Genomic DNA, 27,469 nt, shown 5'->3' with positions numbered 1-27,469 from the left:
AGAGCACCAGTTCCAAGGCTTGGCTTGAGCAGGGATCCACAGTACAGCTCCTTTTGGCACATCTCTGGAGCTCAAAATATTGTTTTTGAAAACATTGCTGTTTTTCAACAAAAATGGGAGATTAGACAACATCTTCAGCTGATTAATCCTCTCTGCTCTCTGAGGGGGTGACCTATGATAGTGTATTATTTTAGCCGGGGGAAAAAATTCCACCACGCAGCAAACTCTTCCTGTGGTACCTACAAATGAATTAAGCTAAAAAGTGAGTAGAGGATCTGTGGAGGTTTCCTGGACTCCTTGCTTTAGGGGATGCCTTTAGAGGGCTTTGTATACTCATTTTTTTTCCCCTAGTCCAATAAAAGATATTAGCTCTTTTCCCTGAGCAAAATCCCTCTCATGAATCAGGCCCTACACTTGCAACTAGTGTGATATTGCTGGCCAGGTTTCACCCCAGTAAAATTCTAATCTATACTTTGTCTTGCAGAATTGAGAAGAAAATGCATATCAGCAGAATCTCCTCTCTACTTTATTTCATTTATAAATTACGAGAATGATGCTATTATATATTATTAATTTCTGCTGTTCTCCAACTCGGCTGCAGCAGTGAGCTGCGGATGTTGGAACGGTGTAATTATGTTCTAGTAGGGCAGCCATCCGTTTCCTTTCAAAAATTTACAGGATTCTTAATCATGCTGCTCATTTGGGTGCGCAGTAGCGAGGATGGCGAAACACAAACAGGGCACGTTCGTTTACACAGGAACACCTGCTTAGCATGATAGCAGATGTCAGTCAGCAAGCAGAACACAAAAGAAAAATATCAACAACAGCAAACTAGAAGCATTTTTAACTCAGTACGGAGATCTCTTGTCTGGGGGAAGCCAAAGGAAGGGGATGTGCCTTTGCAGGTCAAAGCAGAGGTACGATGATGATTTGGAAAGTCTCAGCCAGTGTTCCCCAGGGACGGGGTCAGCAAATCTAAGACGAACTGGTCACTGGATGATGGGGTATTTAACAATTCCTCCTTCTAGAGGGTCACTTTTGCCAGCTTGATGCTAAGCATCTTGCAAGGGTCATCGAAAATATATGGAATATTTGATGACTACAGTGAAGTTGTTGAGAGGAGTAAAACCCAGAGAACTACTGCTCCGTGTGTAAGGGTTTGCCACCATTCCCACTACAATCTCTTATTCTTGAGGCTTTAACTTTAAATGTTTCATCCCGGGCTGCCTCTTGGCTCTCCCATCTCAAATTGAGAGCGTTTCTGTCTGGTGCATATTTTATGAAATAAAAAGATGCCAGCAGAAGAGCAAAAGTTCAGTGATTTTGGACTCTTTGCAGTGCTCCAGCCACACCTCTCCCAGGGAGGCATCAGGAGAGCCTGAGCCGAGCTGTGGCAGGCAGGTATTAATAACCCCCCTCCGTGGCTTAGGCAGTAACTACTCTTCCCCGGGATTGTTAGTATTCAGAGCGAGTCAACTTGCGTGGGTCCGTGCATTAAGGGCTCCCTAAGTATGCATTGACTTGATACCCAGTAATGGCTTCTAAGGAGCCGTTATGTAGTGCCGTGTCAATGATCCATGCATTGAGGACTCCCTGAGTACGCATTGACACGATAGACCGGAACGGCTCCGAAGAAGCCGTTACGGTCTATCATGCCAATGATCTGCGGATATTGGCAGTGCCTCCCACACTTCTGCAGAGACTGTAAAAGTCTCTGAAGAAGCTGTTATGATCTCAGTGGAAGGACCATCAATCAGGTCCGTGGCAGGGTTGCGTTTTGCCATTTTTCCACCCAATCGTTGGGAGGCCTTGTTCTCCTTCTAGAGTTAGATTCAAAGAATGGACAAAATAAAAAGGCTGCCCACCTATGCAGGGGTTCTGGGACTGTGCAGAGCAAACCAGGATCAGAATATGACCTCTGGTTTTATTCAGTTTTGGTTTTTAGTTCTAGCTGCTTCCAGATGAGACGCCCTTGACCAAGTCCTTTCAACTCTTCCTACATTTGATTGCTCTCCTTTAGGGACCATGGAAAGGGATGACATATTTTGAGTGAGGATTGCAGTGGGGCTTGGAAAATGTGAATTTAGAGCAGTTACAACTAAGGCTGGTGTGAACATCTCATCACTAGTGAAGGGCTGAGATGATCAAGGTGGGTACATAGAATCATGCAATGGTTTGGGTTGGAAGGGACCTTAAAGATCATCCAGTTCCACCCCCCTGCCGTGGGCAGGGACACCTTCCACAAGACCAGGTTGCTCCAAGCCCTGTCCAGCATCAGACCTTTCATACTCAAGCACGCAGGCAAAGCTACACTGAAAGGAAGTCTTACTTCTAAAGTTTTATAAACTCCTATCTATTGAGTTTACATAGTTTCCATCCATTAAATTTCAGTGTGTTCACATCAGTTCTGAGAATCACTGCTTGGCAGAAGGTCATCTGTATTTTCTATAATGCCAGAACTTTCTGTAAAAATGCTGTGAACCTCTTTTCCATGTCTTCTTTGGTACATGACTATTTTCAAAAAATGTTTTAAAGGTACATCATTCACAATGAAGTTTTAAGTTATGCTAAGTCTACAACCACAAGATACTGCTTAACCACCTGATATTGTTTGTGTCTACTTTTCCATATTCTTTCAGGGAAAACTTGACTTTTTACTATTTCACATTCACTTCATACTTCTGTTGGGGGAGATGGAGCTATAGTAGAATATAAGTGTATAGAATACTCCACCTACTTTATACATTGGTTAGAACCAGATGATCTTTGTGGTCCCTTCCAACCCAAACCATTCAATGATCCTATGATTCCCTGATGATAATAAGCCCATTTATGGAACAATCCCCCATAATTTAATTTACATCTACATGGTTAAATGTTAGCAAACCACTGGAGAAAGACTGCAACCATACCTTGTGTAAAGCAGAGATCCTCAAGCAAGAAAAAGTAGAATTACTGTGCAGGTTGGAGCACCATAGAGAGACCTTGTCTGTTACCAGGCTGGCCTGAAAAGTGCGAGCTCAAAAAACAAAAAAAACTGTGCAAAAGGAGATGGAGGAACATTATAGAAGAACAGAGAGAGTTACAATAAAGGAGAAACTGAGAAGACAGAGAAGCCTCAAGGAGCAGTGGTTATTAATACCAGGTACCTCTTTCTTTGGACTCAAAGACTCAAATATTTTTAAGTGTATTTTCAGATGTCTGGAAGCACCAGATTTGTCCAGAGCAGGTACTACAAATCAGTGATAGTTTTGGCACTGCTAATAATCAGTTTGGGGTTGTAGACTAGCTGTAGCCATCAGGTCCACAACAACATCACTAGCAAACAGAGGGGAGAAGACAACATGAAAACTACTGAAAGCTTGAGAGATACATGGATTTTACCAACACACCCTCACTCAAATGCCTTTCAGGTAGAGGAGTGTGCAACATATTCTGGAAAGCCACAAATTGTTCCTTGGATAACCTACTCTCCAAAGGCAAAACTATTAATTCTTTGAGAATGCATCTCTGTATGGGCACCAACCACCACCGCAACCCAAATTCCATTCAATATCTCCCTTCATGCTGCACATTGAAAATTCGTGTGAAAAGTTGCATTTCCAAATCTGGACAGCTGAAGACTGCTGTCCTTTGGAAAAAGAACCCTAAGCTTTTCACTAAATTTAATCATCTGAGGGTTTAAACTCTACTGAGAAGGAAGAGAAGATATCGTTTTACAATGATTCAGACTGTATTTCACGTGCAGTATTTAATGGATGCTTTCAGGTACCTCAGGTTATAACACTGTCTCTGCAACATGTGCTAAGCCCTTGATGTAAAACCTCAAACATTTTTTTCAACCTCTGGGAAGGAACAGGAGTTTGCTTCCTTCCATGTGTATATTTATTAGTAAGAATTTTGCACGGTATTATTGAAGCCTGGCAGGTTTTACCAATGGAGGCTTAAGAGGAAAACTGACACAATGTAATGTTTTGTGTCTTTTTTTTTTTTTTGTCCATGCAAACCAGTCACTGAAAAGGTGCAAAGCACTTCTAAAAGTACGTTTTCTCAAATTCAAAGCCTTTTAAGAAAGGTACACAATGCAAGAATACGCAGCTGCAATTTTAAAAAGGCTACTGCTCCTTTAATGCCCAGCTGGTCCTGAGATGTAATAAAATTGACATATTGATTCCTTTGAATTTACAAATGCCTGTTTCATAAACTCCATCTCCAAAGCCTAGGCATCTTTAGAGCACTGTCATTTTTTTCTCCAAATGGATCAATTATGTGCCCACGTAATCCTGTTACCTGTGAAATCCATGCATACTTCTCCCATTTGCTGCAGTTCCCAGGCGGACAAACTTGCATTATGTACGCATAAACAAACAGAGCATTTTCCTGATATTAGGGATTGTTTTCAAAGTGAAAAGCAATCTCCTGGGTCCTTTACTCAAAAAAATCCCCATACATAGTGCAGTGTTCCTCCAAGTAACCTCACTACACTATATGTATAATTATTACACAACACAGCAAATCATTAAAAAAACATTGAGTCCCTCTATCTCAAATGCTTCAACTACAAAAAGGCACCAAGACTTAGCAGCCAGCCCTCATTTTCCTGGTGAATAAAACTTTCCCATATCTTTCTCAGCTTCTTTATTTGATAATTATTGCCATATCTATAAGGAAATCACGTTCATCAGAAATATTTCTGCGTGACTTAAAAAAACACCCACAGCAAAATTTGCTGCAGAAGTTTGGGGCTTTTTTATTTCATTTCTAGGATAATTCATCTTTTCATCGAGCTGAGTACCTTTCCATCATTTACACACACACACAGAGAGTCAAGCAGGCATTAACCTGCAAACCTACCACTTATGCATATAAATGCATCACACATACGACTATTCCCATATCCCGTGGCATATTATTTGTATGAATATATACCATGCACAGAAACACATTTATACACACACACCCCATGCACAGTCCTCAAATATAAGCAGGGAAAAAGAGAATAAATGTGTTTTTCTCTGTATATGAATTGTTTATAAAGTACCGTGTACATACATAGATATGAATTCTCGTTTCACTCTTTCAGACTGTGCTGTATCTGATTTTCTACACTTCACTGGGCAACCAGCAGTTCAGTTACACTACACTTGCCCTGTACAATTTGTCTCTAAAAGGTTCCCAAAATTATGAAACATCCTGTCTGCTGCATGACCTGCTCACCGCAGTGCCTCAGCCCGAGGTGCATCCACAAATATAGAGAGGATGGCACAGAAAAAATTTAGCATATATATATATATATATATATATATATATATATGTTTGATGGTTGGAGCCCATACAAGTGGCCCAATACACCCCTGCCATTGTGCAGGAGTGGGTTTTAAAGATAAATGGCTGCATGTTAACCAGATTTGACATGCTGCACAAAAGCAGCCACCTTTGGTCCCATGACACAGCCAAACAGAAAAAACAACAAGCAGTCCTGGCAAAAGATGTCCAACGTGAATAAAAGCCCAACAATTTGTCACATAGTCGTTACAAAATGTTCCAGGCTTTGGGGCTTGCCATGGGACAGCAGCGATAAGACGAGCGTAGAAAAACGAAGGCTGGGGGTGTTGGGGTGGTGGAAGAGTTAAAACTCGAGGAAAGCTCCAGTAGTTCCAAAGGGGAAACAAAGAGGATATTTTCATTTGGCTCTTTCTGAAGACACACACACACACACACACAAAAAAAAAAAAAAAAAAAGAAGGAAAAAAAAAATGAAGAAGCCATAATTAATTAAATCAAGAAGCTCAGTTGTTTTGAGAAGTGATTGAAATCTGACATGCAAAGTAGAAATATTTACATTTACTTTCTATTTTAAGAATCTGCCAAGCTACTTTTCCTTCACTGCACTTCCCCACCACTACAATGGCCGTGGCTCAGTTTATCCAGTAGTAAGCACTGCCTGTTCAGGGCCAAATCCTGCTCATGTTTCTCATGGCATTTGGTCTTTCCTCATGGGAACAGGCCCAGAAAACTCCAAGGATGTGGCTGGGGATGAGGTCTGGCGTATGGCAGCAGAGCAGTACCTGAGCTCCTGCTTTCCTTTGAGTTCACATAAGACAGAAGAGAAAAAGCCCAGACTTAGGCTTGGTTTGATGAGCCTGAATTTCCAAACCAGCTTGATCCTGCAGTTTTCCACTAAAACCAACCATGGGCATCAAACTCTACTTTGTTGTTCCGTGTCCCTCTAGAGTCACCCAGGTATTCCCATCAACTGCAGTTGGGTCAGGATTTGCACCTATGCCAGTCCACTGTGATTTTGATGTATTTTTAGAGCCCCTATACCAAAATAAGGAGCTCAAATGCACAAGTGCAGCTGCTTGCTAAGCTCCACATAACGGAGCTCACATTGTAAAATACCTTTCAGTCAATAATCATCATTGCTTCAGTGATTACCCTTCACTTCTTTATATTCAGTGGCAGAAAACTGGGGAGGAGGGGGCAGTTAAAAGCAATATCATCCTCTAAATTAGAATAACCAGTCGTATAATAAACTGAGATTCTGGTTATTAAGAACATACATTTGTAATTTTCTCAGACAAATTCCTTGGCATCTGCTTGCTCTCTGACGAAACAACGGATGATACTTGCTCTTCCTCAGTCCCACAGAATGGCAGAGTGCTTTGGAGATATCAAGCTCTGCAAAAGCCCTGTCAATGAGTTCAGCAGTATTTCCCTGTCTCATAGACGAGGAAAATGAGCATGGGGAGGATAATTGACTTGCTGGAGAGCACTTGATGCTGCACTCACCTTCCCCAGCTCGGCCAGCACCGGGCCAGGGCCGGGAGAACATCCCACCACATCCCACCTGCATCCTCTGCCTGGCTGGGCTGCAGCCTCCTCACAACATCCCAGTAGTCCAGCATGGACCAGCACAGCATGGCCTTCCCCTTGTCCCTTCATGGGCCTAATCCCTTCTCAGGGGTTTTTGTTTGAGTAAATTAAATAGCATCAAAATCACCTCTGAAATGCACAGAGCCTTCTTATCTAAAGGAAAATAAAAAGGAAAAAACCACAACCAAGTGTCAGCCAGAAGTTCATTATTATATGTCAAGGAAAAATTATTAGAAAGGGCTTCAATAGTTAAATTACATGGGTAGATCAGGCTTTCTGCAGGAAGACCAGCTTGCTTTAATTAAAGCATGTTCTGTTCAAAAGCCACTGTGTTCGTGTTTTACAGCAACCTGATACCAACACCTGTAAGTCCCTGCTCAAAAACTCCAACTGCTTTCCCATATTCCAGCCCAGCGATCCACGTTATCGAAAGTCTGAGTTATTTTTAAATGGATGGGGGGACAACTAAGCCAGGGCTCTCTGTGGAGTCAAGCAGGGGGATGAGGACTGTTCAAATCATGGAAATGTCAGTTCCAGCAATGTGTGCCTTGGATTATATTTTTTTTGGACCGTCAAGAAGATTTTAAATCTTTAATATCTGTTTGTTGTCAGTTTTGCCTCCAGCTTTTTGTATCTGCAGGTCGTATTTTTTTGTTGTTGTTAGGAATTAGCATTTCTCATTTGCTAGCTGAAAGTTTAGGAGAAAGCACCAAAATGCCGATAAACAAAGTTCATCTCGGGGAAAATCTCTGTATGCATAACCTAGTTAACAATTCTTTCATGGTTGCAGAAGGAAATTTGAAATGCATGTTGAAAAAGAGAGTTCCTACAGAAAGCATCAGTACTACCGAGGCTTTTCGAGTGCGCTGTACTAATTTTAAACAAGAAATCATTATGATTTCCGTGCCGTATTAGCATCTCTTTTATTTTCTGGTATTTCTGCTGCACTATTTCAACTCACTGCAGGTTGCTGTTACTTTTTTTTGATACCACATCGTTTAAACACACACCAGAGCTGAAGGCATTCGGGATTACCGGGGACTTCAATCAACATTTTTGGCCTTTGTAAAGGATCTTAGCCAAACATTTGGTGTAGTTAAACTCCAACTGATGCCACAACACACAGAATATCACTCCCCAAAAAGTGCAGAACTGATGCATTGTGCCATCTCTGGCAGCATTTGTTCAGTGTTTGCTGCGACTGGGGAGGAAGAAAGATACGGAATGCATGGATTGATTTTCAAATTACCTCAATATTTTGAAAACATTTTCACCTGCATGCTGAGAATGCTAAGAATAGGCAGGAAGGCAATTGTGCATTTGCACAGCCTCCACTGCATTCATTTATAAATTACCTCATCACTGACTGAAATTAACACTGATTCTTACAGGCAATTTCTCAATTTCCAATGCTAATTACATTTTTTTTACTTTTAAATTCTGTACCACCTGTTTTGGGCAAGACATCTTAGGCAGCGCGACCGCATTTAATCACAATTTTAATTAACCGCCCTGTAGATGTGAAAAAGAAGCAATTATAATATAGATGAATGATGATTTTTCTGCATTAAATTGTTTTGTTTCCCTGGTATGTTGATTGTAACACAGCACACAAATACAGTAACTGTACAATTTTTTTCTATTGTAATTTAGTAATTGTTTTTGGAAAACCAGTTTGGGAATGAGTGACTTCATCTGTTTACAAATTGATTGATACTGTTAACTCACTGATTGCTGCAGCATACATTTTGTATTGCACAGCCTAGCATAAAATATAATTAGGCATGCACAGACTTTGCAGCACCATTTTGGAATCTGAAAATCAACTGTAACCGAAGTGTGTTTTCCTTGAGCATCCTCGTATCAGCCGCGGCTGATGATACGATAATCAACAAACAATGGGCTTTTCCCATCCTGCCGCTGGTAGAAACCCTTGGATTTAATCTGATAGCCTCACAGTGCAAGGGTTAGAGTTGGCTTTTTTTCTTCAGAATGTGCTTTGCCAGGCCTGGGAGCTGAGGGCTGGCAAGTCTGCAGCTTGCCCAACTCCCCCAGATCGCTATCGGGAAGGAGCGGGCGAGTGATGGAAAGAAACAATGATGGCAAAAAGAGCCGCGGCTCACAGAGCGCGGGGATCGTTCCTGACACGCGTGTGCTGTGGCACCGGCTACCTCCAGCTACACGTTACAGGGGGAAAAGAGCTCAATCTGACTCATGGCTGGCAGACACTGATCAGCCAAGTTTTATATATATATATATATATATGTACATATCCCCATGGAGAAGCGCGAGACCGTTCCCATTGGAGGCAAAGCCTACTGGCTTTCCCAGGGAGCCAGGTCGCACCGGAGCGGAAAGGGAGCAGATGTGCAGCACTAGCAGCACCTGGGCTTTGGGACAACACCACTGTGCTCTACAGCAACCCAGGATTGGCCTGTTGAGCATCTCCCACCTTAGGGCTGTACATCCCCCAGCAGAGGTGGACTGAGGGGTAGGGACACAGGGAAGGTGCACCTTGACATTTACAGGAGAGAGGTGGCAGCTGTCACCCTCCCCATCTGTACAATCCACAGATCAAGAAGCCTCCACCAAGAAGGACCTGCCAAGAAGTGAGACACCACAACAGCCTCTGTGAGACCACATCCCAACCCGACCAGCCATGTCACCCACAGTGCACTGAAGCCAGGAAGGAAAGCGATGAGACAGACCTGGGACTGTCTCCATGGAAGCACAGGAGTCTCTATGATTTGGAGGCAACTTGGGGGGCTCCTGGTCTCATCTGCTGGCCCGCTCGCTTTATAAATATTTGTTAAGAGGGCAGGACATAAAGTCTACTGTTCAGTAGGTGATTTTTGTAAGAATCCAGCTATCCATACATAAAAGGGTCTATTATCTCACTGTGGAAGAGATTTACATGCGTAACTCCCATTAACTCTTATGGGACTTAGGCACGTAAATCTCTTGTGCATCTAGAGAAGAATAGACCACATAAGGTCTTGTGATCTATACTGCTAGTAGGTTTAAGTCCCTTTCATTTATAAAGCTATACAAAAATTAACCATTAAAGCTTATTCTGTGCAAGCTGTCCCCCTACATATATCACCCAGCTCTGTGTTTGAAGTACTCGATGTAAACGCGCACTGAGGAAAGGTACCGGAGTGAGAGAGCCCATTCATTTCAGTTAGTAAAACTGTCATCCCTGAAAGGAAGCAGACTGAGGGCAGGTAGAAAAATTGTACAGGTTTTGCTCAGCAGATTCAATTTCAGATTTAGGCTCTAGACTGCACTGTTTGGAGAAGGAATACTTTCATTTTGCTGAGCGCTCCCTCCGCCCCCTCCTTCCCTCTCTCCCATCCCTACTCACAGCCCCGTGCCCTGGACCAAAGGACCCTGAGTGGCTGGACCGATAAAATCTTTGCACAGTCCAACTAAGATGCTGCATCTACTAAGGAAAAAGAAGTAAATCTTTTATTCCATAAACTTGTTTAAGCTGAAATGTTCATTGGTAAGCCTGTAAAAGTGGGAACATCTGTGCTCCTGCTGGGATTTGATGTCTCACCACAAACCTTTCCATAAGCACTTTGTCACTGGTAGGAGACAAAGAGGAAAATACCTGATCCTTGGCCTCAGTTGGGCAGCTCCTTCTATCCTCACGCACTGACCTACTGAGCATTCCTCCCAGCAGCGAGCTGCCTCCCAGGGCTACCTCCGCCATGGAAGCTGCCTAACTAATCTCTTAGCAAACACTTGCAGCAAACCTGAAGGGAGTTTAGAAAGGCGACGAAGAAGGGGAGGAAAAAACCCAAAACTTTCTCCAGATAAAGCCTGCGGCACCTCTAGAAGAGAACCCAGCCTAAATATAGCTCCACATGCTCACATCTTCTCTTGATGAACTGCTGAGATACGAAGTTGTGGCCACCTAACGAACATAGAGATATATATTCTAATCTTAATCCAGTTTCCTGCTCCCTTCCATTAACCCAGCTGTCTTTCTGCCTGTCAATAGTCCCCTGACTATGCTCACAGGTATTTGCAAGACACTGCTTTTATCCCAGCAACACCACTGGGATGATATGGCACTGGAAAAGTCCATCCTGCGCCCTGCCAGCACACGGGGTAACCTCTCCTTAGGAGCTTATAAGAAAATCCACTGTTGAAATAAATAACAACTCTCAACAAATGATCAAAGAAGAAATAAATCTTTTACCCTTCTAAGACTTTTTAAAACTGAAATCCCATTTTTTAACTGGATAACAGTTAAGAGGCTACCGGCCACCTATTTTTCTGGGAGCTACGTTTTAAGCGTTTGCCGCATGGAATCTGTGGTCCTCGGGAGCAAAAGCTTTTAAAATAAAGTTTGTGTGTAGTATATGAAAACATATTGTTTGGAATTTAAGTTCTAATATCTAGGAATAAACAGAGCATTAAATCAAGCAAAACTGTGACAAGGCCAATATGCACATGGATGATGCCAGCGAGGCATCTCCAGCCCTTTGTTCACAGCTTAACAAAACTGTGCCGTCACACCACTTTAGCTCAACAGTGCCTGTCGAATGGGCATCAGCAGATCAGCCAATGCCTGTCACACACACAGCTGAAAAACTGTTTGAAAGCAAGGCTTACTTTAGCACAAGTCTGGTAGGAAAAGTGAGAGGGATTTTTAATCATCTGGTAAAGACTACAGATATATATTTAGGGAGAAAATATATATTTATTGTCAGCTTTCTTCCTCAGGAAAGTAACGCAGTTTTGCTCTTTTTCACCTCTAAGGAGGGTGTGGGTCTTGGTGGTGTTGCCTGTTCCTTGGTGTGCTGCTCCCTTCCACTCTACATCAGATTTGGAATTATTTGCAAATAAGTAAAATTCTTTCAGGATGGGAGGGGTGTCACAGGGAACAATCCCAATTTGTCCAAAAATCTATTAAAAATTAATTTTCACGTCGTCCTACTTAGAGACCCCCTCCTCCCCGTGACAGAGGATAAATGAAATAACATATTCAAGGAAATGTTTGTTTTGATTCTAATGCAATTATCTTTGCAGATGAATGTCTCTCTGGGTTGGGTTCGTTTTTTTTTTTTTTAGCTGATCAAAATATGTTTTCATTGGTATTAACAACCTTCTCCGTCACTTCTCTTAACAGTCCTGGTGCAACATCGCTCCGCAAAGAACCGCAGCAAAATAAGCTTGTTAGCACCAGCAACTTCAGCTCGGCACTTCTCTCTTTTTCCCAACACTTTTTTCCCCCCAATTTATGGGGGTTTTGACACACCCCCCCTCCTCAGCCGGCCTCCCCGCGGCACCGGGGCGGGCTCCCAGCGCTCGGCCCCTCGGTGGCGGCTCAGGGTGGGACCGGGGGGGCCGGGGGTGACCGGGGGGGACCCGGGGGAGAGGGGGCCGGCAGCCCCGGGTGCTGAGCCCTCTCCCCCTGCCTGCCCGCCGCTGCTGTCAGCTCGCTGCCTGCACTTTAGCTGTCTCTTTCCCAGTCCCTACCCTGTCAGTTTCTGGGCTGCCAATTTCAACTTGAAGCTTGACTGGGCTGATTTGATGCAAATACCTCCAGGGAAAACCCTGAAACTGATGAACAGTTATGTCAAGTCGATTTTGCACCATCGGGAAAAGGTAACCTCTGCGAGAAAAAAAAACAACAAGGTTAAAGAGACAAGGGCTTTTCACGTGTAATACCACTGCTGCACATCTCGTTCACTGTTTACCATCCCTCAGAAATTGTAACTGTCAGAATTAGTCCTAATTGCAGATGCGAAAGCTGCCATTATAATAAAAACAGAGGCAGTGCAGGCATTAAATGTAGCAGCCTAATTTGTGAGACTACTGAAAAGGTAGAGTAAATGAATATTTCATTACTTTAATTACCAGGGACTACTCTTTTCTTGCTGTCTTATGATAAGTGTTGCTGTAACTAGCAACAGCAAACATCCACTAAAACATAAAGTGCAATAATAGTACTGCTGTCAGGATCGCTGCTTTAAAATACGAGCGGGAGGGGGGGAAGGGGGAAATATAATGGTTTATCTATTTCTTAGAGATCCGCAGGAGCAGGAGATAGAAACTCGTTTAACGTCAAAAAACAAAGAGGCGAGTAAACAGGTTTTAGTCAAAGAAAATAATGACCCGGAGGAGGGGAGGGGTGGGGTGTGTGTGGTGGGGGGGAGTTGAGGACACACTCGAAACCCCAGAGCCGGGAGGAGGGCAGGCAGCGCCGAGCCGCCTCCCCTGAGCTCCCTCCCTCCTGGGAACGAAGTTTGGGGCTGCGCCGCCGCGGGAGCCCGGCCGGGCCCGAGGGGGGCGAGGGGGGCCCGGCATCCCGGGAGCGGCATGCCGGGAGGGGTTCGCACCTCGGCTCGGAGCGCTTCTCTCGGCAGCGCCGGGACCGCTGGGGTGTGTGCCCCGTCCCCCGCCCCACGGAGGCGGTTCACACCTCTGCCCCGGGGCCGGAGCGGGGGGGCCGAGGCGGCTCCGCACGCCCCCGCCCCAGCGCAGCGCCGCGGCGGGCGCGCCTCCAGCCCGCTCCGCTCCGCACCGCTCCGGGGGGGAGCGGAGGGGAGGATGCTCCCCGGGGGCGGCGGCTCTCGGTGTGTGCCCCGCCGAGCCCCCCACCTGCGGGGCGGGCGCGGGGGTCTCCGGAGGAGGGGGGTCCCGGGGGATGTGACCCGCGGCATCCCGGCTTGGGGCGGGGGGCACTCTGAGTCCGCGCCCGCCGGGGATGCCCTGCCCGGGGGGAGCCTCCGCGCTCCGCCCCGGGCCCCGCTGCCCGCACCGCGCCCGCACGTCGGGGCCGCCGCCGGCCCGGCCGCGGCTGCAACAGCCGCTCCCGACAGACGCGGGGAAATTTGTCAACAATTCGCAACCACGCTGGTAATTACATTCCTGGAATCCGCAGCGATAGATGTAAAGATAAGGGAGCTGCCTCGACTTTCCGCTCGGAATGATCTGTTTGCAGCGACCTATTCCTCTTCCTAGCCCTTCCTAACCATATTCCTCCGTGACGCCTCCTGCGCCTTCTGCCACTGGGCTCTCCAGAAACATACGTGACGAGTCGCTGTGCCTCACTCCTGTCCGAGAAGGCACCAGCTCCCTTCTCGCCTTTGTGTCCCCATCCCTCCGACCCAACTTTCCTGTCAGACCCGAAAAATATGCAAGGCTCGCACTGCCGCTGAGAAGCGGGACAAAGTTTAACTTCTCTGTTGGCAGTCGGAGAATAACTCCCAGGCAGGATTCAAGCAAAAGATCTGATTTGCTGAATTCTGCTCTTTGATTTGTATTTGTATGTTATTGCTACTGCTAAGGTTGTTGCCAACCTCAATTAGATCACAAATGAGATCAGTTTAATTCAACTCCCAAACTGTGATCTGACCATGGTCTGAAAGTATTCAAAAACGCATTTTAAGCCTTCCTTTGATTTCAAAAGGAATACTGCATGCTTGGTCATTCATACAAATAACATAAAACGTAATTATGGGATGATTTGGCAGATGACATTCCTGCCAAACGATGCTCCATGCCAGAGTCTGTAATGCTATGGCTGCTGTCCTGGTGCTCGAGAGCACAGCACCCTTGTGTAAGGTGGGAGTAATGGGGTGTGTGCGATGTGGAGGTGTTTAAATGCACTTGGGGAGGCAAATGCAACAGCAGCAACCACGCCACCATGAAACCCCCCAGTCAGAAACTGCTGTATCACTTGGAAGGGAAGAGGATCCGCACGATCAAATCTCCAGGAGGCTGTGACAAAGGGAGCTTGCAGCTTGACACACGGGTAACAACATAGCAAACACCTTTAATTCTGTCATGTCTCATACCCTTTGCTTTCTCACACATTTGTGGCTGCTCTAGCATTGACACCTACACTTAAAAAAAATAAAAAGAAGGAAAAAAAAAAAGAACCCTTGACAATAAAAATCCTCAAATGAAGCAATCTTATTCCAGCTAAAAAAAGAAACACCTGGAAAGTTATTCTTCTGCCCAGTAAAGAAAAGTAACTTATTAGCTCCTGCTTCTAACAGCTCAGAAAAGAGCAGAAAGCAGCAAAAAAGTTCACTTTTGGGAATGAGAAGCTCCCAGAAAGCTGCTGGCTTTCCTTGGAGCCTGGGAGCTCACTCGTACAGGTTTGCTGGCGTAACTTCTCAGCTATTCTGCTGCTCGAATGCGAATCCTAAATTGACCTTCCTGCCTCAGCAGTGCTTGGGAACGTTCCTAGAGAGGGCTTGGGTGATGTTACATCGGAGGGGGTAGGTACAGAGCGTGCCTGTGTGCTGGCACACACACAGGTAAAGCCTGGAGCAGCCCTCTCCTGTGCATGCCTCCAGCTCTCCCCAGCCCGTGTCTCTGATGGATTGATCCCGAAAGCCTCAGCTGCCACCAAGTCCAAGATGTGTCAGGCTGAGTGGCTGCTGTGGCTTCAGCAGTACCACCTCCTCACTTGTCCCCCCCAAACACCGCAGTGCCCCCACTCCAGGCCACCTGCAGGGCCCGGGCCGGGCAGGGCCCCGGAGAGCAGAAGGAGTTAAGGCTCTTTCCAGCATTACTGGGTAGGTTAATATCACAGCTGCTTGGTAAAGCATTATCCAGCACCTCACTTAACAAAAGCCTGCTTTTGCAAACAGACTCCTACTTTTCCCCAAGTGTCCAAAGGTGTTTACTGAAGTAAATCTGCCTAAATCCTCCATTGCTTGGGTCATGGGGGTGGTTAGGAGGGTGGAAGGTGTAGAGATAATCTCTTTTTGTAAATTCTGTAAATCTTCTGGGAAAAAATCAGGAATCTGTGTCACATGCCTCTGTTCAACTGGTAACATCTCGGTTAGTGTGCTCCTTATGAGTGAAATCTGCCATAGCAGCTACAGGAAAATAAGACATCCCTCCCGCTTCTCATTGTTCAAACTGTTCTTCCCTCTCGAAGTTCCTTTAGCACGTTTAATCTCTTTGCTGATGGAGGGGGGAAAAAACCTGTTAGGATCTTAAAAGTGGTTTCTGGGGGAAAAAAAAAAAATGACAGTTTGGTCGGCAGGAGATAGTGTAGTTGAAAACTTGTCACTTGAGATTTCTGCACTACCCCGGTTATTCCAACACCAGCAACTGCATATTACTTTTTACATGTTGCAAATAGAGGCAAACAACACAGGAAATTTTGACAGCTCTGCCTGAAAGGGCTTAAATACTTCTCAGTAAGCAGGATCCAGTTATAAATAAACCTCCTCTTGGTGAGAAAAAAGTGGCTACGACCAAAGACCTCAATATTTTTCTAGAAAACTGTCTGATTGAAAGCACAGAAGAGCTTCTGAGAAACAAACAAACAGGCAGATATGGGGGCGACACACACAGGGATGGGGGGACAGCCCGAAAATGCACATGAACGTGACTACAAAACACCACGAGGGAGCCCGGCTACAGAAACTTCCACAAATCTCGCCTTCCTCCTCCTCCTCCTCCTCCTCCGTCCGCATTTTCTGGTGCCGCCGAGGATTCGCTGAGTCGCTGCTTTTCCCCGCCGGGTCGGGGCAGCCCGGGCCGGTCGCCAGCCCGGGGACACCCCCGCCACCGCTACTGCCACCGCCACCGCCGCGGCCCCCGGCCCGGCCGGCCGCAACAACACCCAGCCCAACACCTCACCAAAATACAGGAAAAAAAAAAAAATTAAATTTTAGCAGGGGAAAGGGCGATTTTGCCCCGCCAAATCTGCCTCAGCCCCTGCCACCCCCGTCCCCAGGGTCATGGTGAGTAAACAATAATAGTAATTAAAACAAAATAATAGGCAGCAGTCAAGAGCTGAGAGTACACACACCTGACCCTAACTATAACAGACTTCTCAGAGTAGAATTTGATCCCTCTCTGACACTTTCTACCTCAAGTGTTAGAGCGAGTGGCCATGAATAGTACAGGCATGCCATCTTGTAACACTATCTGCCTGTCAGAAGAGCCAAGGCTGGGTAGAGCAGGATCTATATAAGGCTTGTAACTAGGGGAAGCCCAACAAACAGCTACAAACACCTAAGTTATTTTACTCAGCCTCCACCCTTCTGCTTTTTCCCCCCTTCTTCTCACTCTCTTTTTTTTTTTTTTTTTTTTTTTTTTCCTTTTCATCTTGGCTTTCTGTTGCAGAATGCAAATGTAGCCTGCCGGCGGTGAATGGGCTGAATTGTGATTAAGAAGAAGAAGAGCTCCTTTCTTTGTTCTCCCCTCAGGGGATGTTTACTGGGAGAGACACAGCGGATCAGATATGAAAGGCATTCAGGTCAGCATTGATGTGAGCGAAAGTGAAATCATACCTAAGGCATTCAAAAGACCGCCGTGTCAGGGGTTCAGCTAACGGTGCATCTACTGTGTCTTCCCTGTTAGGCACAAAAAAAAAAGGAAAAAAAAGAAAAAAAATCTCTCCACAAACAGGCGTTTTTAAAAAATAAAATTACCACAAAAAATTATATAGAGAAAGAAAATGAAAAAGTTTTCCCTCGCTTTACCTCCAGAGCAGAAACTAGAGGACTTAGTGCTCTTTGCCCTTATGATCACGGATGGGGCAGGTCGACTTGCATTAATTGTAGCTGCTGGGATCAGCATCCTTTTTAGGAGGAAATGAATCTAACCTGAAGTGTGAGCGGTTTTTCTGAAGCACACCTCTCCATCCCACTTCCCTCTGCACAGCACACGCACGCATAGGTGCAGGCGCATGTACACATGCACCTCTCCACGAGTCCCAACGAGCTGCGAGCCTCACTTATTCTGCTCCAAACCACGAGCAAGCGTTTCTTGCCTCCCTCAGAAGCCACTCCGGGTGATAAAGGGCAGGGTGGCATATCAAAACAGCACAGCACACCTTCAAAAGTGATCTTTCATTGACTTGGAAACTCCTCGAAACACTTTGCTGTAAGCTCGCAGCGCAAGAGGATGGTGATCGGAGGCGTAAGGAGTTGGGGCACAGCTCTGTAAGTTAAACTGCTGCAAGGAAAAGTCTAGGCATTGTCGTTTCATTCACCAAAAAAACTCCACTTGACTAAGAAATATTTGGATCTTAGTATTTTTTTAAGTCTATACTTCTCCCAGCCTAGTTATTCTCTCAATAGACTTTCCCAGTGGTTAGCTGACGCTGTTGGCATAAACAGAGATATGTAAATATGGAGGGGAAATATAGCAAATTACAGTTAAGCATACAAAGAGTTAGGAGGTGGCTGCATTTACGGGGGCTGAAATGAAAATTAAAACCACAGATCAGTTTTAAAAAGCCCCCAAAAATTAAGGAACAGGACTGGATGTCGTGTGCACTAACCAGCTCCACTATTCTGAATTTGTTTCCACCTTCAGAACCTTAGTTAAAATAAATTGTTTGTCTAATGCTCACATCTGCTTTAATGGTGACGTCTAATTCTGAAATATTTTCAACTAGTGTTTCTGCATCACAGATTTCTCTCCTTTTTCTCTGTACTCTAAAAAGACAACTAAAGAGCAATCAAAAAGGTGTCTGACTTGGCCATTCAGACAATTGCACCCTTGTGGGAATGCTGGAATGAATGGTACAGTGGACACCCCAGCACTATTGACGTTATAAACATGTAAATGAAACACATTAGGGCAGACAATCAATTGTCTGTGAGCACTGCAAACCTGCACTCCCTTTCTATGTGACAGGCACAAAATAGTGTCTACCTTGGGAAGCCATGGTCTTGCAGAAAAAAAGGACAAAGAGGTCTCTTTCACAGAGGAGAAAATGCACCTTAAAAGCATTGGGATAATGCAGATGCCAAAAACTGTTGTGAGGCGAAGAATTTCCTATTTCTTGGAATGAATGTGGGGCTGCTGTAAAAGAATCAACACCCTTCTTTCCACTCTAAAGGGAGACACACATTTTTCTTGGGGAATATTACCAGCCTGTCCAGAGAGCTGGCATCTCAGTCTCCCATATATTTCCCCTACCTTGGGCAGTTGGCTATGTATAATTATCGATAATTAACTTGTAATGGTTTCCTTATCACTTTTTCTTCCCTTTTCAAATACGCCTTTTCCCAGCCATCAAATGCATTTTCTTGCAGCAATTAGAAATTCCCCCAAAACTTTCCTTGCGAAGCATGTGCAATAAGCAAAACCAGTAATTACCGAATGGTCACAAATGGCAAACAGTAAATCAGGCACTAATCTCCAAATTCTCTGGGTTTCTCGAAACTCGGAAGAAAATAAATAGATCCAACCTGACACAGACAACAACCTCCCCTGCTCCATGCCACAGCTCAGCCTGGACATGAATCTGCGCCGAGAAAATGTGGCTGGATACTCATTACGCCCTGGCCACTCGCATTTATGGCATTAATTTTTAATACCTATCTCCAGGTGCTTTTCTGGAGGTGGTAGCAGTACATTTGTCTCTCTACCCAGCCAGCCAAGTCCCGGGTTAATCTCCTCGCAACGGATTCCCGGCCCTGGGGAGCTGCCCGGCCTCAGGAGCGCTCCGGGTGCCCGCTCTGCCCGCTGCCACCTGGGCTGCACAGGGAACAGCTGCCTCCTCACACCCCAGCCTCAGTCTAGCTGCCTCCAAACTTCTCCAGGCAGGGAAGACAAGACTCACTTCCCACTCACTAAAGGCAGCAGGCAGGCTTGCCTATTTTTTCCTTTTTTTTTCCCCCCCTCTTTTTCAAGTGAGGAATGAAGGAGGTTTTTCCCCCTTCCCCAGCATCCCTGGAAGTAGGGTGGGTGGGTATCTTTTTGGGAAAGGCTCTGAGCAAGCCTAATCGTCTCTGCTTGTTTGGTCTGTGGTCTTGGATCAGACGCCCTGAAAGCGTTGAACTTTCTCCCTTTTCTTTACAACTGGAAGCGAGGTGGCAAAGGAATCAAAGAGAGCTGTTTACTGAAACTTTGGGGTAAATTAGATACAACTTTCCCCCCTCCCTCCCCCCTCCTTCGCGGGGATTTTAATTTCACTTTGGATTTTCGAGGAGGGGAGCGGAAAGGAGGGGGGGAAAAACCTCAGCCAACAAACGCCAAACCACAACAGCACGGAGAGGAGGCAGCTCATCAGGCATGGCAGGGCAGGGCTGCCGGCAGGACAGACAGCGCTGCTGCCGGGCCCCGCTCCGCACCGCTCCGCGCCGCTCCGCACCGGCGCTGCGGCCGCCGCCGCAACCCCCGCCTCCGCGGGGCGCCCGTATGGAAAGGGGGCTCACTGCCCTCTCCTCCTCCTCCTCTTCTTCCTCCTCCTCCTCCTCCTCCTCCTCCTCCTCCTCTTCTGCCGCCACTTCTCTCCCGAGTGAAAGTGCCGCGAAGTGAGTCAGGCGCTGGGAATCATCTGACTGAACTTCCCGGAGCTCCGCCGCATTCCTGGGCTGCCGCTCCAGCACCTCCCGCCCCCCCCGCCCCGCTTTCGGGGTCCTCTCCTTCCCATCCTCCCCGCTGCCCCCCCTCCCCGGGGGGCTCACCCCTCATTGATTTCCACATCGCCTCTCTCAACCCACCCCCCTCCGCACACCTCTCCTGCACTCCAGCAGCTCTCATCAACCCCGTTATCTTGGAAAATCCCGAGCCTGCTTCCTTTCTACCCTATTTAGCTCCGCTGTAATTTTATCCAGCCCCGGTATCTCATCCCGAGCCTTGCCCATCCCCGCACACACGCAGATACACGCACACAGGCGTGGAGCCCACTGAGGCATTAGTTGGATTATTCTGTTTTGTCCCCGTCTGTAATGTGTCTGAGATTCACTAACACTCCTCTCGCTTCCTTCATGACCATCTATTTTTATTTTCTTGTTCGTGGCTTTTAAATTTTATTTTGGTTCTGCTGCGTTTCTAAGGAATTTCTGTCCGAGTTCGATAAGCATCACCCTTTCTGGTGTTATCAGCAAAGACACAAGCTCAGAAGTAACATCTTTTCCACGATTCCAGGAAAGAAGAAAAATCCACTCAGTCCAGATAAATCCTAGGCAATTCCCAACGGGAAAGGCATTGGATACGTGCTTGTCGAGAAAGAGAAAATGAAAAAAAAAAAAAACAAACCCACCAACCAACAAACCAAACCCACCCTCGCTCTACCTGCTCCTCAGAACCAGGGCATTTCTCATTCAGATATGAATGAGAGAAACAAATTAGGGAGCACAAAGAGGAAAGAGGGAACAGACAGAAAGTAGGGAATTATTTCCTTCCCCCCCACATACACCCGCGTCTTGGCCAGAGCAAGACACTGAAGGGAGAACTCAGCCCTTCGCATAAGCAGCGCACACACACTTGAAGTTTGCAGGATCTTTAAGTGGTTACCTTAAAAATCGCAATTAAACTTTCGTCTCCCAAGTGTGGTGGCTTTTCCAAGTTAGTGCAGCTCCCTGAAAGCACCTTTTTGCATGGGAACAACCAGAATCTGCCACCCCGCTCCATACGTGCTCCCAAAGACTTGGCTGCACTACCAGGATACGGTCCTGGTGTCCTGGGCAAACAGAGGCATCCAGGATTTTTTTTTTTTTTGGGGGGGGGGGGGGTAAGGGTGGTGGTGGTGGGGTTTTTTTTAGTACTCAAATCATGTTGAGAAAATATTAAACACGTAGATGCATCCCTCATCAGAGAGCATGTGATGGGTTTAACACGCTAAACTAATAGTCTTGCCTGGAAAAGCAAGGAGGCTGAGGAAGAAGAATAAACCCCCCTCAAACACTCAGAATATTCTTTACTGCAAAAGAGCACTTCTGGATGCGTTGCTTTAAATCTCATTCTCTTTTTCTCTCAAAAATGACTGTTTAACATAAGAAAAAAGGCTACTTGACACAAAGCTTTTGTTATCCAGTTGATCAGCAACGTGCTTTAGATACTTGTAAGGGGAAAAAAGCCCCACAACAGACATTGATTTTAGAAAATCAATAACCAACATTTAATAAAAAGAACAGAGGAAACACAAGAGAGGAGAGGGAAACATTACGTGTAATTTTAATGTCTACTAAATTACCCAGAGATGAGGGGAAGGGGAGGTCTCCTCTGTGAGGACCACCTTAAATAATGACAGACACAAGAGTAAAGGGTGGTGGTGGAGGGGGAGAGACTTTAAAAAAAGATAACAAGAAACGGATCCTTGGGAAGCTGCTCGGAATATATTATTTTAGTTGAGGGTTTTTTTGTTGTTTTTTTTTTTTTTTTTTTTTTTTTTTGTAATACTAAGCCAAGCAAATAGATCAAAGACAACACAAAGGGAAAAGCCAGTGTAACATAACGAACAGTTTCTGACTAAAATTCCTCTATCACTCCCCCATATGGCTCGACGCCTCCACCACAACAAGAAAAAGACACACACACGCACACACACACACACACACACTCACACTCACAACCTAGAGAGAAGGAAGGGGAGGGGGGGCAGGATCATTTGTTTCTAATCAACATTCTCTTGTCTTTGTGTTTTTTGTTGTTGTTGTTGTTGTTGTTGTGTGCGTCCCCCTCCTCCTTCAGCCCCCCTCCACCTCCACCTCTCCACTTAAATGAAGTAGCTGAGCTATAAGCGCATGGGTTCAGGTTCACACAAATATCTTCCTTCCTCCGGCTCCTCGAGAGGAAAGTTGTTGGAAGTGGGGCCGGGATGGCCATGGAGGGGCTGCGGGCGGGGAGGGGGAAGCTGGCGGCGGGGAAGCGGCTATCAGCCGGGAGAGAAAGGAAGAAACTAAGGGAGGGACGGGGAGAGACGGAGAAAGAGAGACCCACCACACCAGTGAAAGCTGCCAAATGTGAAATCAGCCCAGAACACCGCGTCCCACTGCGCCCCGGCCCTGCGCGGCCGGCGGGGACCGGGGGAGAGGGCAGCGACGGACAATCGAGCACCGAGCTCATTAGTATTATTAATTATCAGGGAGGAGGAAGTTTCATTTTCGAGTCCCTAACAATAAGGGAAAAAAAAAAAAAGAAGAAAGAAAGAAAGAGAGAGAGAGTCGCTAACTCGGTGCCAGCCCGCCTCGGGGTTCTCACGCTGCCGGGTTTTTTTCCCAGGGCCGCCCGCCCCGCTCGTTCCGCGCCGCTCCGCGCCTCCCACCGCCCCGCTCCGCTCCGCTCCGCGCCCCGGCCCGGCCCGCGCTGACAGCTCCGGAGCGAGCCGGGCAGCAGCGCCGGGCGAGCCGGGCCGCTCCCGCCGCTCCTCCGCCGCTCCGGGGCAGCGGCCCCGCCGCTCGGGGCCACGGGGGCAGCGCCCGCGCCGCTCCGCGCCCGCGCAACAAACTTTGGGGCGCGGCGGCGGCGGGCGGGCGGCAGCGCTCCCCCCGCGTCCCTCCGCACCGCCGGCGCTCCGCGGCCGCGCAGCCCCGGCCGCTCCGCGGGACGCCGCGCAGGGAGGCGGGGGGCGGCCAGCCCCGGCTGCCGGGCGCCGTGCCCCCCTCCCCGTCCCGCTCCCCGTCCTGCCGCCGCCTTTCCCCCCACGGCCGCGGCGGAACCGGCCGGAAAAGTTTTCCCGGGGGGCCGTCTTACCGTTTTTCCTCCGGGGGTTGGCTTGTTTTCGCCTCTTACACCTGGGGCCATCCGCCATGATCTGCTGCTTCATTGATAAGAGTGGATCAGATGGCAGTTCGCATGGGCTCGACTCCCTGATTCAGCAGCAGCGGCAGCGGCAGCGGCAGCAGCAGCACGCAGGCTCTATGTAACGACCAAACACAGCGACAATGTGGGCATCGGGATGTCCCATTTAAACGCAGGGCGCCAACGGGGACCCCAGTTTGCACCCGAAAAAGAACCCATCCACGCACACGGCGAGGCTGGCCGTGCCGGGGGAGGTGGGACGCGGTCGGAGCGGGCTCCCCCTCTCTCCCCAGCCGGGCAGATTTCTTCTTTATTTATTTATTTATTTATTTATTTATTTATTTCTGCTCCCTCTCTCTCTCTCTCTCTCTCTCTCTCTCTCTCTGTATGTGTGTGTGTGTCTCTGCGTGTGTGTGTGTGAGCGCGTGTGCGTGTGTCTCCCTGCCTGCGTGTATGTGTGTGTTGCACCAGCAAAGCAGATCAGAGAGAGAGAGAGAGACAAGAATTACATCTCAAATGAGTCATAACTCATGACCGTATGAGGGAATGCACAGCTTTTACAGTAGGCTGTTTGACTCAATGCTAGGCGGACCATTTCCTCCTAAAAGTACTTTAATTTGACACTAGAACTTCTTTTCACTCGAAATCCTACCCTTCTCCTGCCTTCATTTTTTTTCACCCCAAAGTGCTCTCCAGCAAAGTGATAAGAGGAGAGGGAAACATGGCTCTCCCCTGTCCTTTTGGGGTAAAGCTCAGCACGGATACCTCCCCCTCCCCCTAACAACGAGGAGTGTAATTATAAACCTCTGTCACCTTTTTAGTCAGTTTGACAATATTCAGGGTTTCCCCTGCCCCTTAGTTAAACAAAGCTTCAGAGTGTCATTTTTTTTTTCCTTCCCAGAAAAGAAACAGAAATCAAAACTACCGCTGTCAGAGTTTTCAGCCCTTCAGTTGTTTTTTTTCTTTCTTTTCTTTTTTTTTTTTGTTTTTTTTTTTTGTTTTTAAGGAAAAAAAAATACAAGCAACTTGTAAACTTTTAGACCTACTGTGTGTGCCTGTGTGCCCGGGCTGGGCAGGAGGCTCTATCTGTCAAAGGGAGAGAGGGGCAGGAGCGTTTGGTTTGCTGCAAGAACGCTCCTGAAACTCAGTCCATCTCGAAGAAGATGCTGTAGCTTTAAAGATGCTTTGACTTGAGGATTAGTTTAAACAGGGGGCTATAAAAGATGTAACAGATGCAAACTGTAAAACAAGGGCAATTAACCCTTGCTCTCCTGAGCAGGATGCCCCCTCGCCTTCGCATCTATTGTCTTCTCCTGCACTGGGAGTTTTACATAAAACCTAAAAAATTATTACCTGACTCAACAGTTTCAATATATATATATGTATTTAAAGCAGAGTGAGATTCCCCCCCCCACCTTTCCCTCTTTCCTCTCCCTTGAGTCTTTTTACTTTGCTGGAGCTTCACACCAGGACTGAGCAGTGAAGTGTGCTGCTGTTGGCTCTTTTCATTCTGCCTGAACTCTCTCCTTAGGCGTTTACTGTTATAAAACCTGCTAGGCTATAAATAAAAAATAATAAATCTCCAAGCAGGTAAGAGGATGGGGAGATTGAGAGAGTGTGCGTAGGGTCAGCGTGTTTACTCACACTCTCCTGCCTGGGATTCCGCCTGGACAGAGGGAATGGGTGGCTCTGTGGATGTGCATGAATGTGGCTGGGCAAAGAAGAGGCTGAGAAATGTGCTAGAAACTTTAGTATTTGCCAGTTATTCCCGAGGCTGGGGTGGGCATTGGTGGCATCACCGCGGCAGATCTGCCAGGAGAGGAGAACAGCGGGGAGGGAGGACAGGCACCGAGGCGAGCCCGGACCCTCAGCCCGCCTCGGCAATTGGCGTTTTAATGCAAAACGACCAATGGTGAATTGTTTTAAATGCATTTCACTCCCTTCCGTACTCTCCAGCCTCCCGTAAAAAAGTTGTCAATAATTTTAAACCTGCAAATTTCGAGAACACTTTTCTTCCCAGAGTACCGGCAAGCTTTTAAAAATATGTATTAATTTTTTTTTTTTTTTCCCTTTTGGTAAACGACTTTTAAGTTCCAGTCTGTACTTTCACTTCTTGCTTTAGGCTCCCAGAAGCTAAGGTGTTACTTCACCCAGCTTCACAAAATAAAATATAGAAATGAAACCAACTATGCAGACAAAACAGCAAAACTTTCTGTTTGGGGAAACACATCCTTTGCCGGGGAGCCCTGCCCGGGGCTGGGGCTCCAGCGGTGCCCGGCCGGGCTGGCTCTGCAAGCTCAGGGCATGCAAAGCATTAACAGGTACCTGCAAACTTTCAGAGCTCAGATGTAAAACCTGAAATAAAAAGAGCAGGAGGTGGGTGGGGGAATGTTTCGGGTTTTTTTTTTTTTTTTTCTTTTTTTTCAGGAGGACGAAGTCCTTTCCTAACACTAAAACTTTTGCTGCTGCGTTTTAAAAGGCACCTCCCGTACCTGGCTGACAGGTAAGGGGAGCAGGGGTGGTGGTGGCACAGCCCCGAGCACCCCGAGACTGCTCATCCCTCCCTGGAGCGGTGCTGGAGTGACTTCAGGTTTCGGTTCAAAAGATTGAAAAAAAATTTAAAAAAATATTTTTTTCTCCCCAAGTACAAACAATCCAGAAAAATTAAAATACTCTCGAAAAGAAATAACCCCGCTGGTGCGTGAGATGGTGTGAGAAAATAAAAACCAAAGCAGAAGAGAAGAGGAAAAAAAAAAAAAAGAGAGAAAATGGAATTAAATTCCGAACCTACCTGCGAAGTCTTGTTTGTAGTTTTGGCCAGAAATGGTGAGAAGAAAAAGCATGAAGAAGCCGCGAAGTGGAGGAGAAAAGGTGAAGGGAGATGCAGCTCCTGGAGAAATTGTAAAAAGCCTTGCAAAGAGTTGTCGGAAGGACCGTTATTCCTGCTGGGCAGGTTAGGACTGATCTCTTTCTGCCACTCCAGGAAACACAAACCTGGGGACGGACTGACGTGTTACGCCTCTTCTAATGACATTTTTTTCTTTTTCTTTTCTGTACGAGCGAGAGGAGAGACCCTGCAACACACGCCACCTATCTTTGTGGGGAGGGATAATTGGAGAGCACCAAACGTGAGCATCATGTGGAAACGTGATCGCCAAGTTTCTCTCTGGGAAAGGATCTGGGATAGATTATACCTTGAAGTCTCCGCGAACGCTTTAGCGGCAGAAATGCAATTCCACCTCCTCCCGCCCGCCCCCCGCCCCGCGCCCGCCCCCCGCCCCGCCGCTCCGCTCCGCGCCGCTCCGCGCCCCGCGGAAACTCAGCGCGCCCCGCCACCGCATCCCAACCCTCCCGGGGGCTGCGGGCCCCCTGCCCCGTCGATGCAGCCCTGCCCTCCCCCCGCGCCCAGCCAGCATCTCTGCCACCCCCGGGCCGCATCCCCGCTCACCCCCCCGGCCCCGAGGCGCATCCCTGCCCGTGTGTCCCCCCGCCGCATCCCCTTCCCTCCCCCGGGCGGGATCCCCCGCCCCCTCCCCAGCAGGATCCCGCCGGATCCCCTGCCCCCAGGCTGGATCCCTGCCGATTCTCCCATCCTGGGGCGGGATCCCTGGCCGTGCCCCCCCGGCGGGTCCCCCCGCCCGCCGAGCCGGCCAGGGCCGCATCCTGCCCCGCAGCGTCCCGCGGCCAGCCCCGCTCCGGGCTCTCGCCTCTTGCGGTGGGGAAAACTTACCCTAACATAAAGCCTAGAAACTAAACTCTGTTCGGGTACTGCAAATAAGCTCCTGGCTTGTTTTGGTGCGGTTTTATTTTTATCCTTCACGCTTTTCTTTTGGGGCTTTTTTTTTTTTTTGTTCCCCCCCCCCCTTTCATTTCAGCACTCATCCAGGTTATTTGAATAGTCAGCTAAATCTGATGAAAAAAAAAAATCAACCAAACGTGCTGAGATCTTACAGTCTATCTGTTTTGTTCACAGATATGGATCAGGGGTGAGATGGGCTCTTTTCCGGGCTCTGCTTTTTCTTGGAAGTAGCTGGATGAGCAGAGAGAGACAGCGTGGACGAGGAACGCGTGGGGCTGAACTTCAGGGAGGTTACAAGTTTTTCACTTTTTTCAAGTATTAAAATTA

At 47.3% G+C, this 27,469-nt stretch overlaps 1 protein-coding gene across 3 annotated transcripts in view; it reads right to left on the bottom strand.

Annotated features, from left to right (window-relative positions):
* ZEB2 (zinc finger E-box binding homeobox 2) overlaps positions 1–27,139 on the bottom strand; it is a 114,818-nt gene extending 87,679 nt beyond the window's left edge. The window contains exons 1-4 of one of the 3 annotated variants that reach the window (XM_059852518.1): positions 27,074–27,139; positions 26,338–26,437; positions 26,135–26,233; positions 23,296–23,460 (exon numbers count right to left, since the gene is read on the bottom strand). In XM_059852518.1, the coding sequence (XP_059708501.1) occupies positions 23,296–23,368 (73 nt within the window). In that variant the 5' untranslated portion in view covers positions 23,369–23,460; positions 26,135–26,233; positions 26,338–26,437; positions 27,074–27,139. Of the gene's footprint in view, positions 1–23,295; positions 23,461–26,134; positions 26,607–27,073 lie in introns of those variants that run through there. The other 2 variants (XM_059852516.1, XM_059852517.1) reach the window with 2 other exon arrangements.
* Between the last annotated feature and the right edge of the window lie 330 nt (positions 27,140–27,469).

This window comes from Haemorhous mexicanus, chromosome 8 (assembly GCF_027477595.1).
Source record: "Haemorhous mexicanus isolate bHaeMex1 chromosome 8, bHaeMex1.pri, whole genome shotgun sequence".
In the NCBI taxonomy this organism is placed as follows: Eukaryota; Metazoa; Chordata; class Aves; order Passeriformes; family Fringillidae; genus Haemorhous; species Haemorhous mexicanus.
The sequence above is the reverse complement of the archived record's forward strand: the minus strand, read 5'-3'. Positions and strand labels throughout refer to the sequence as shown.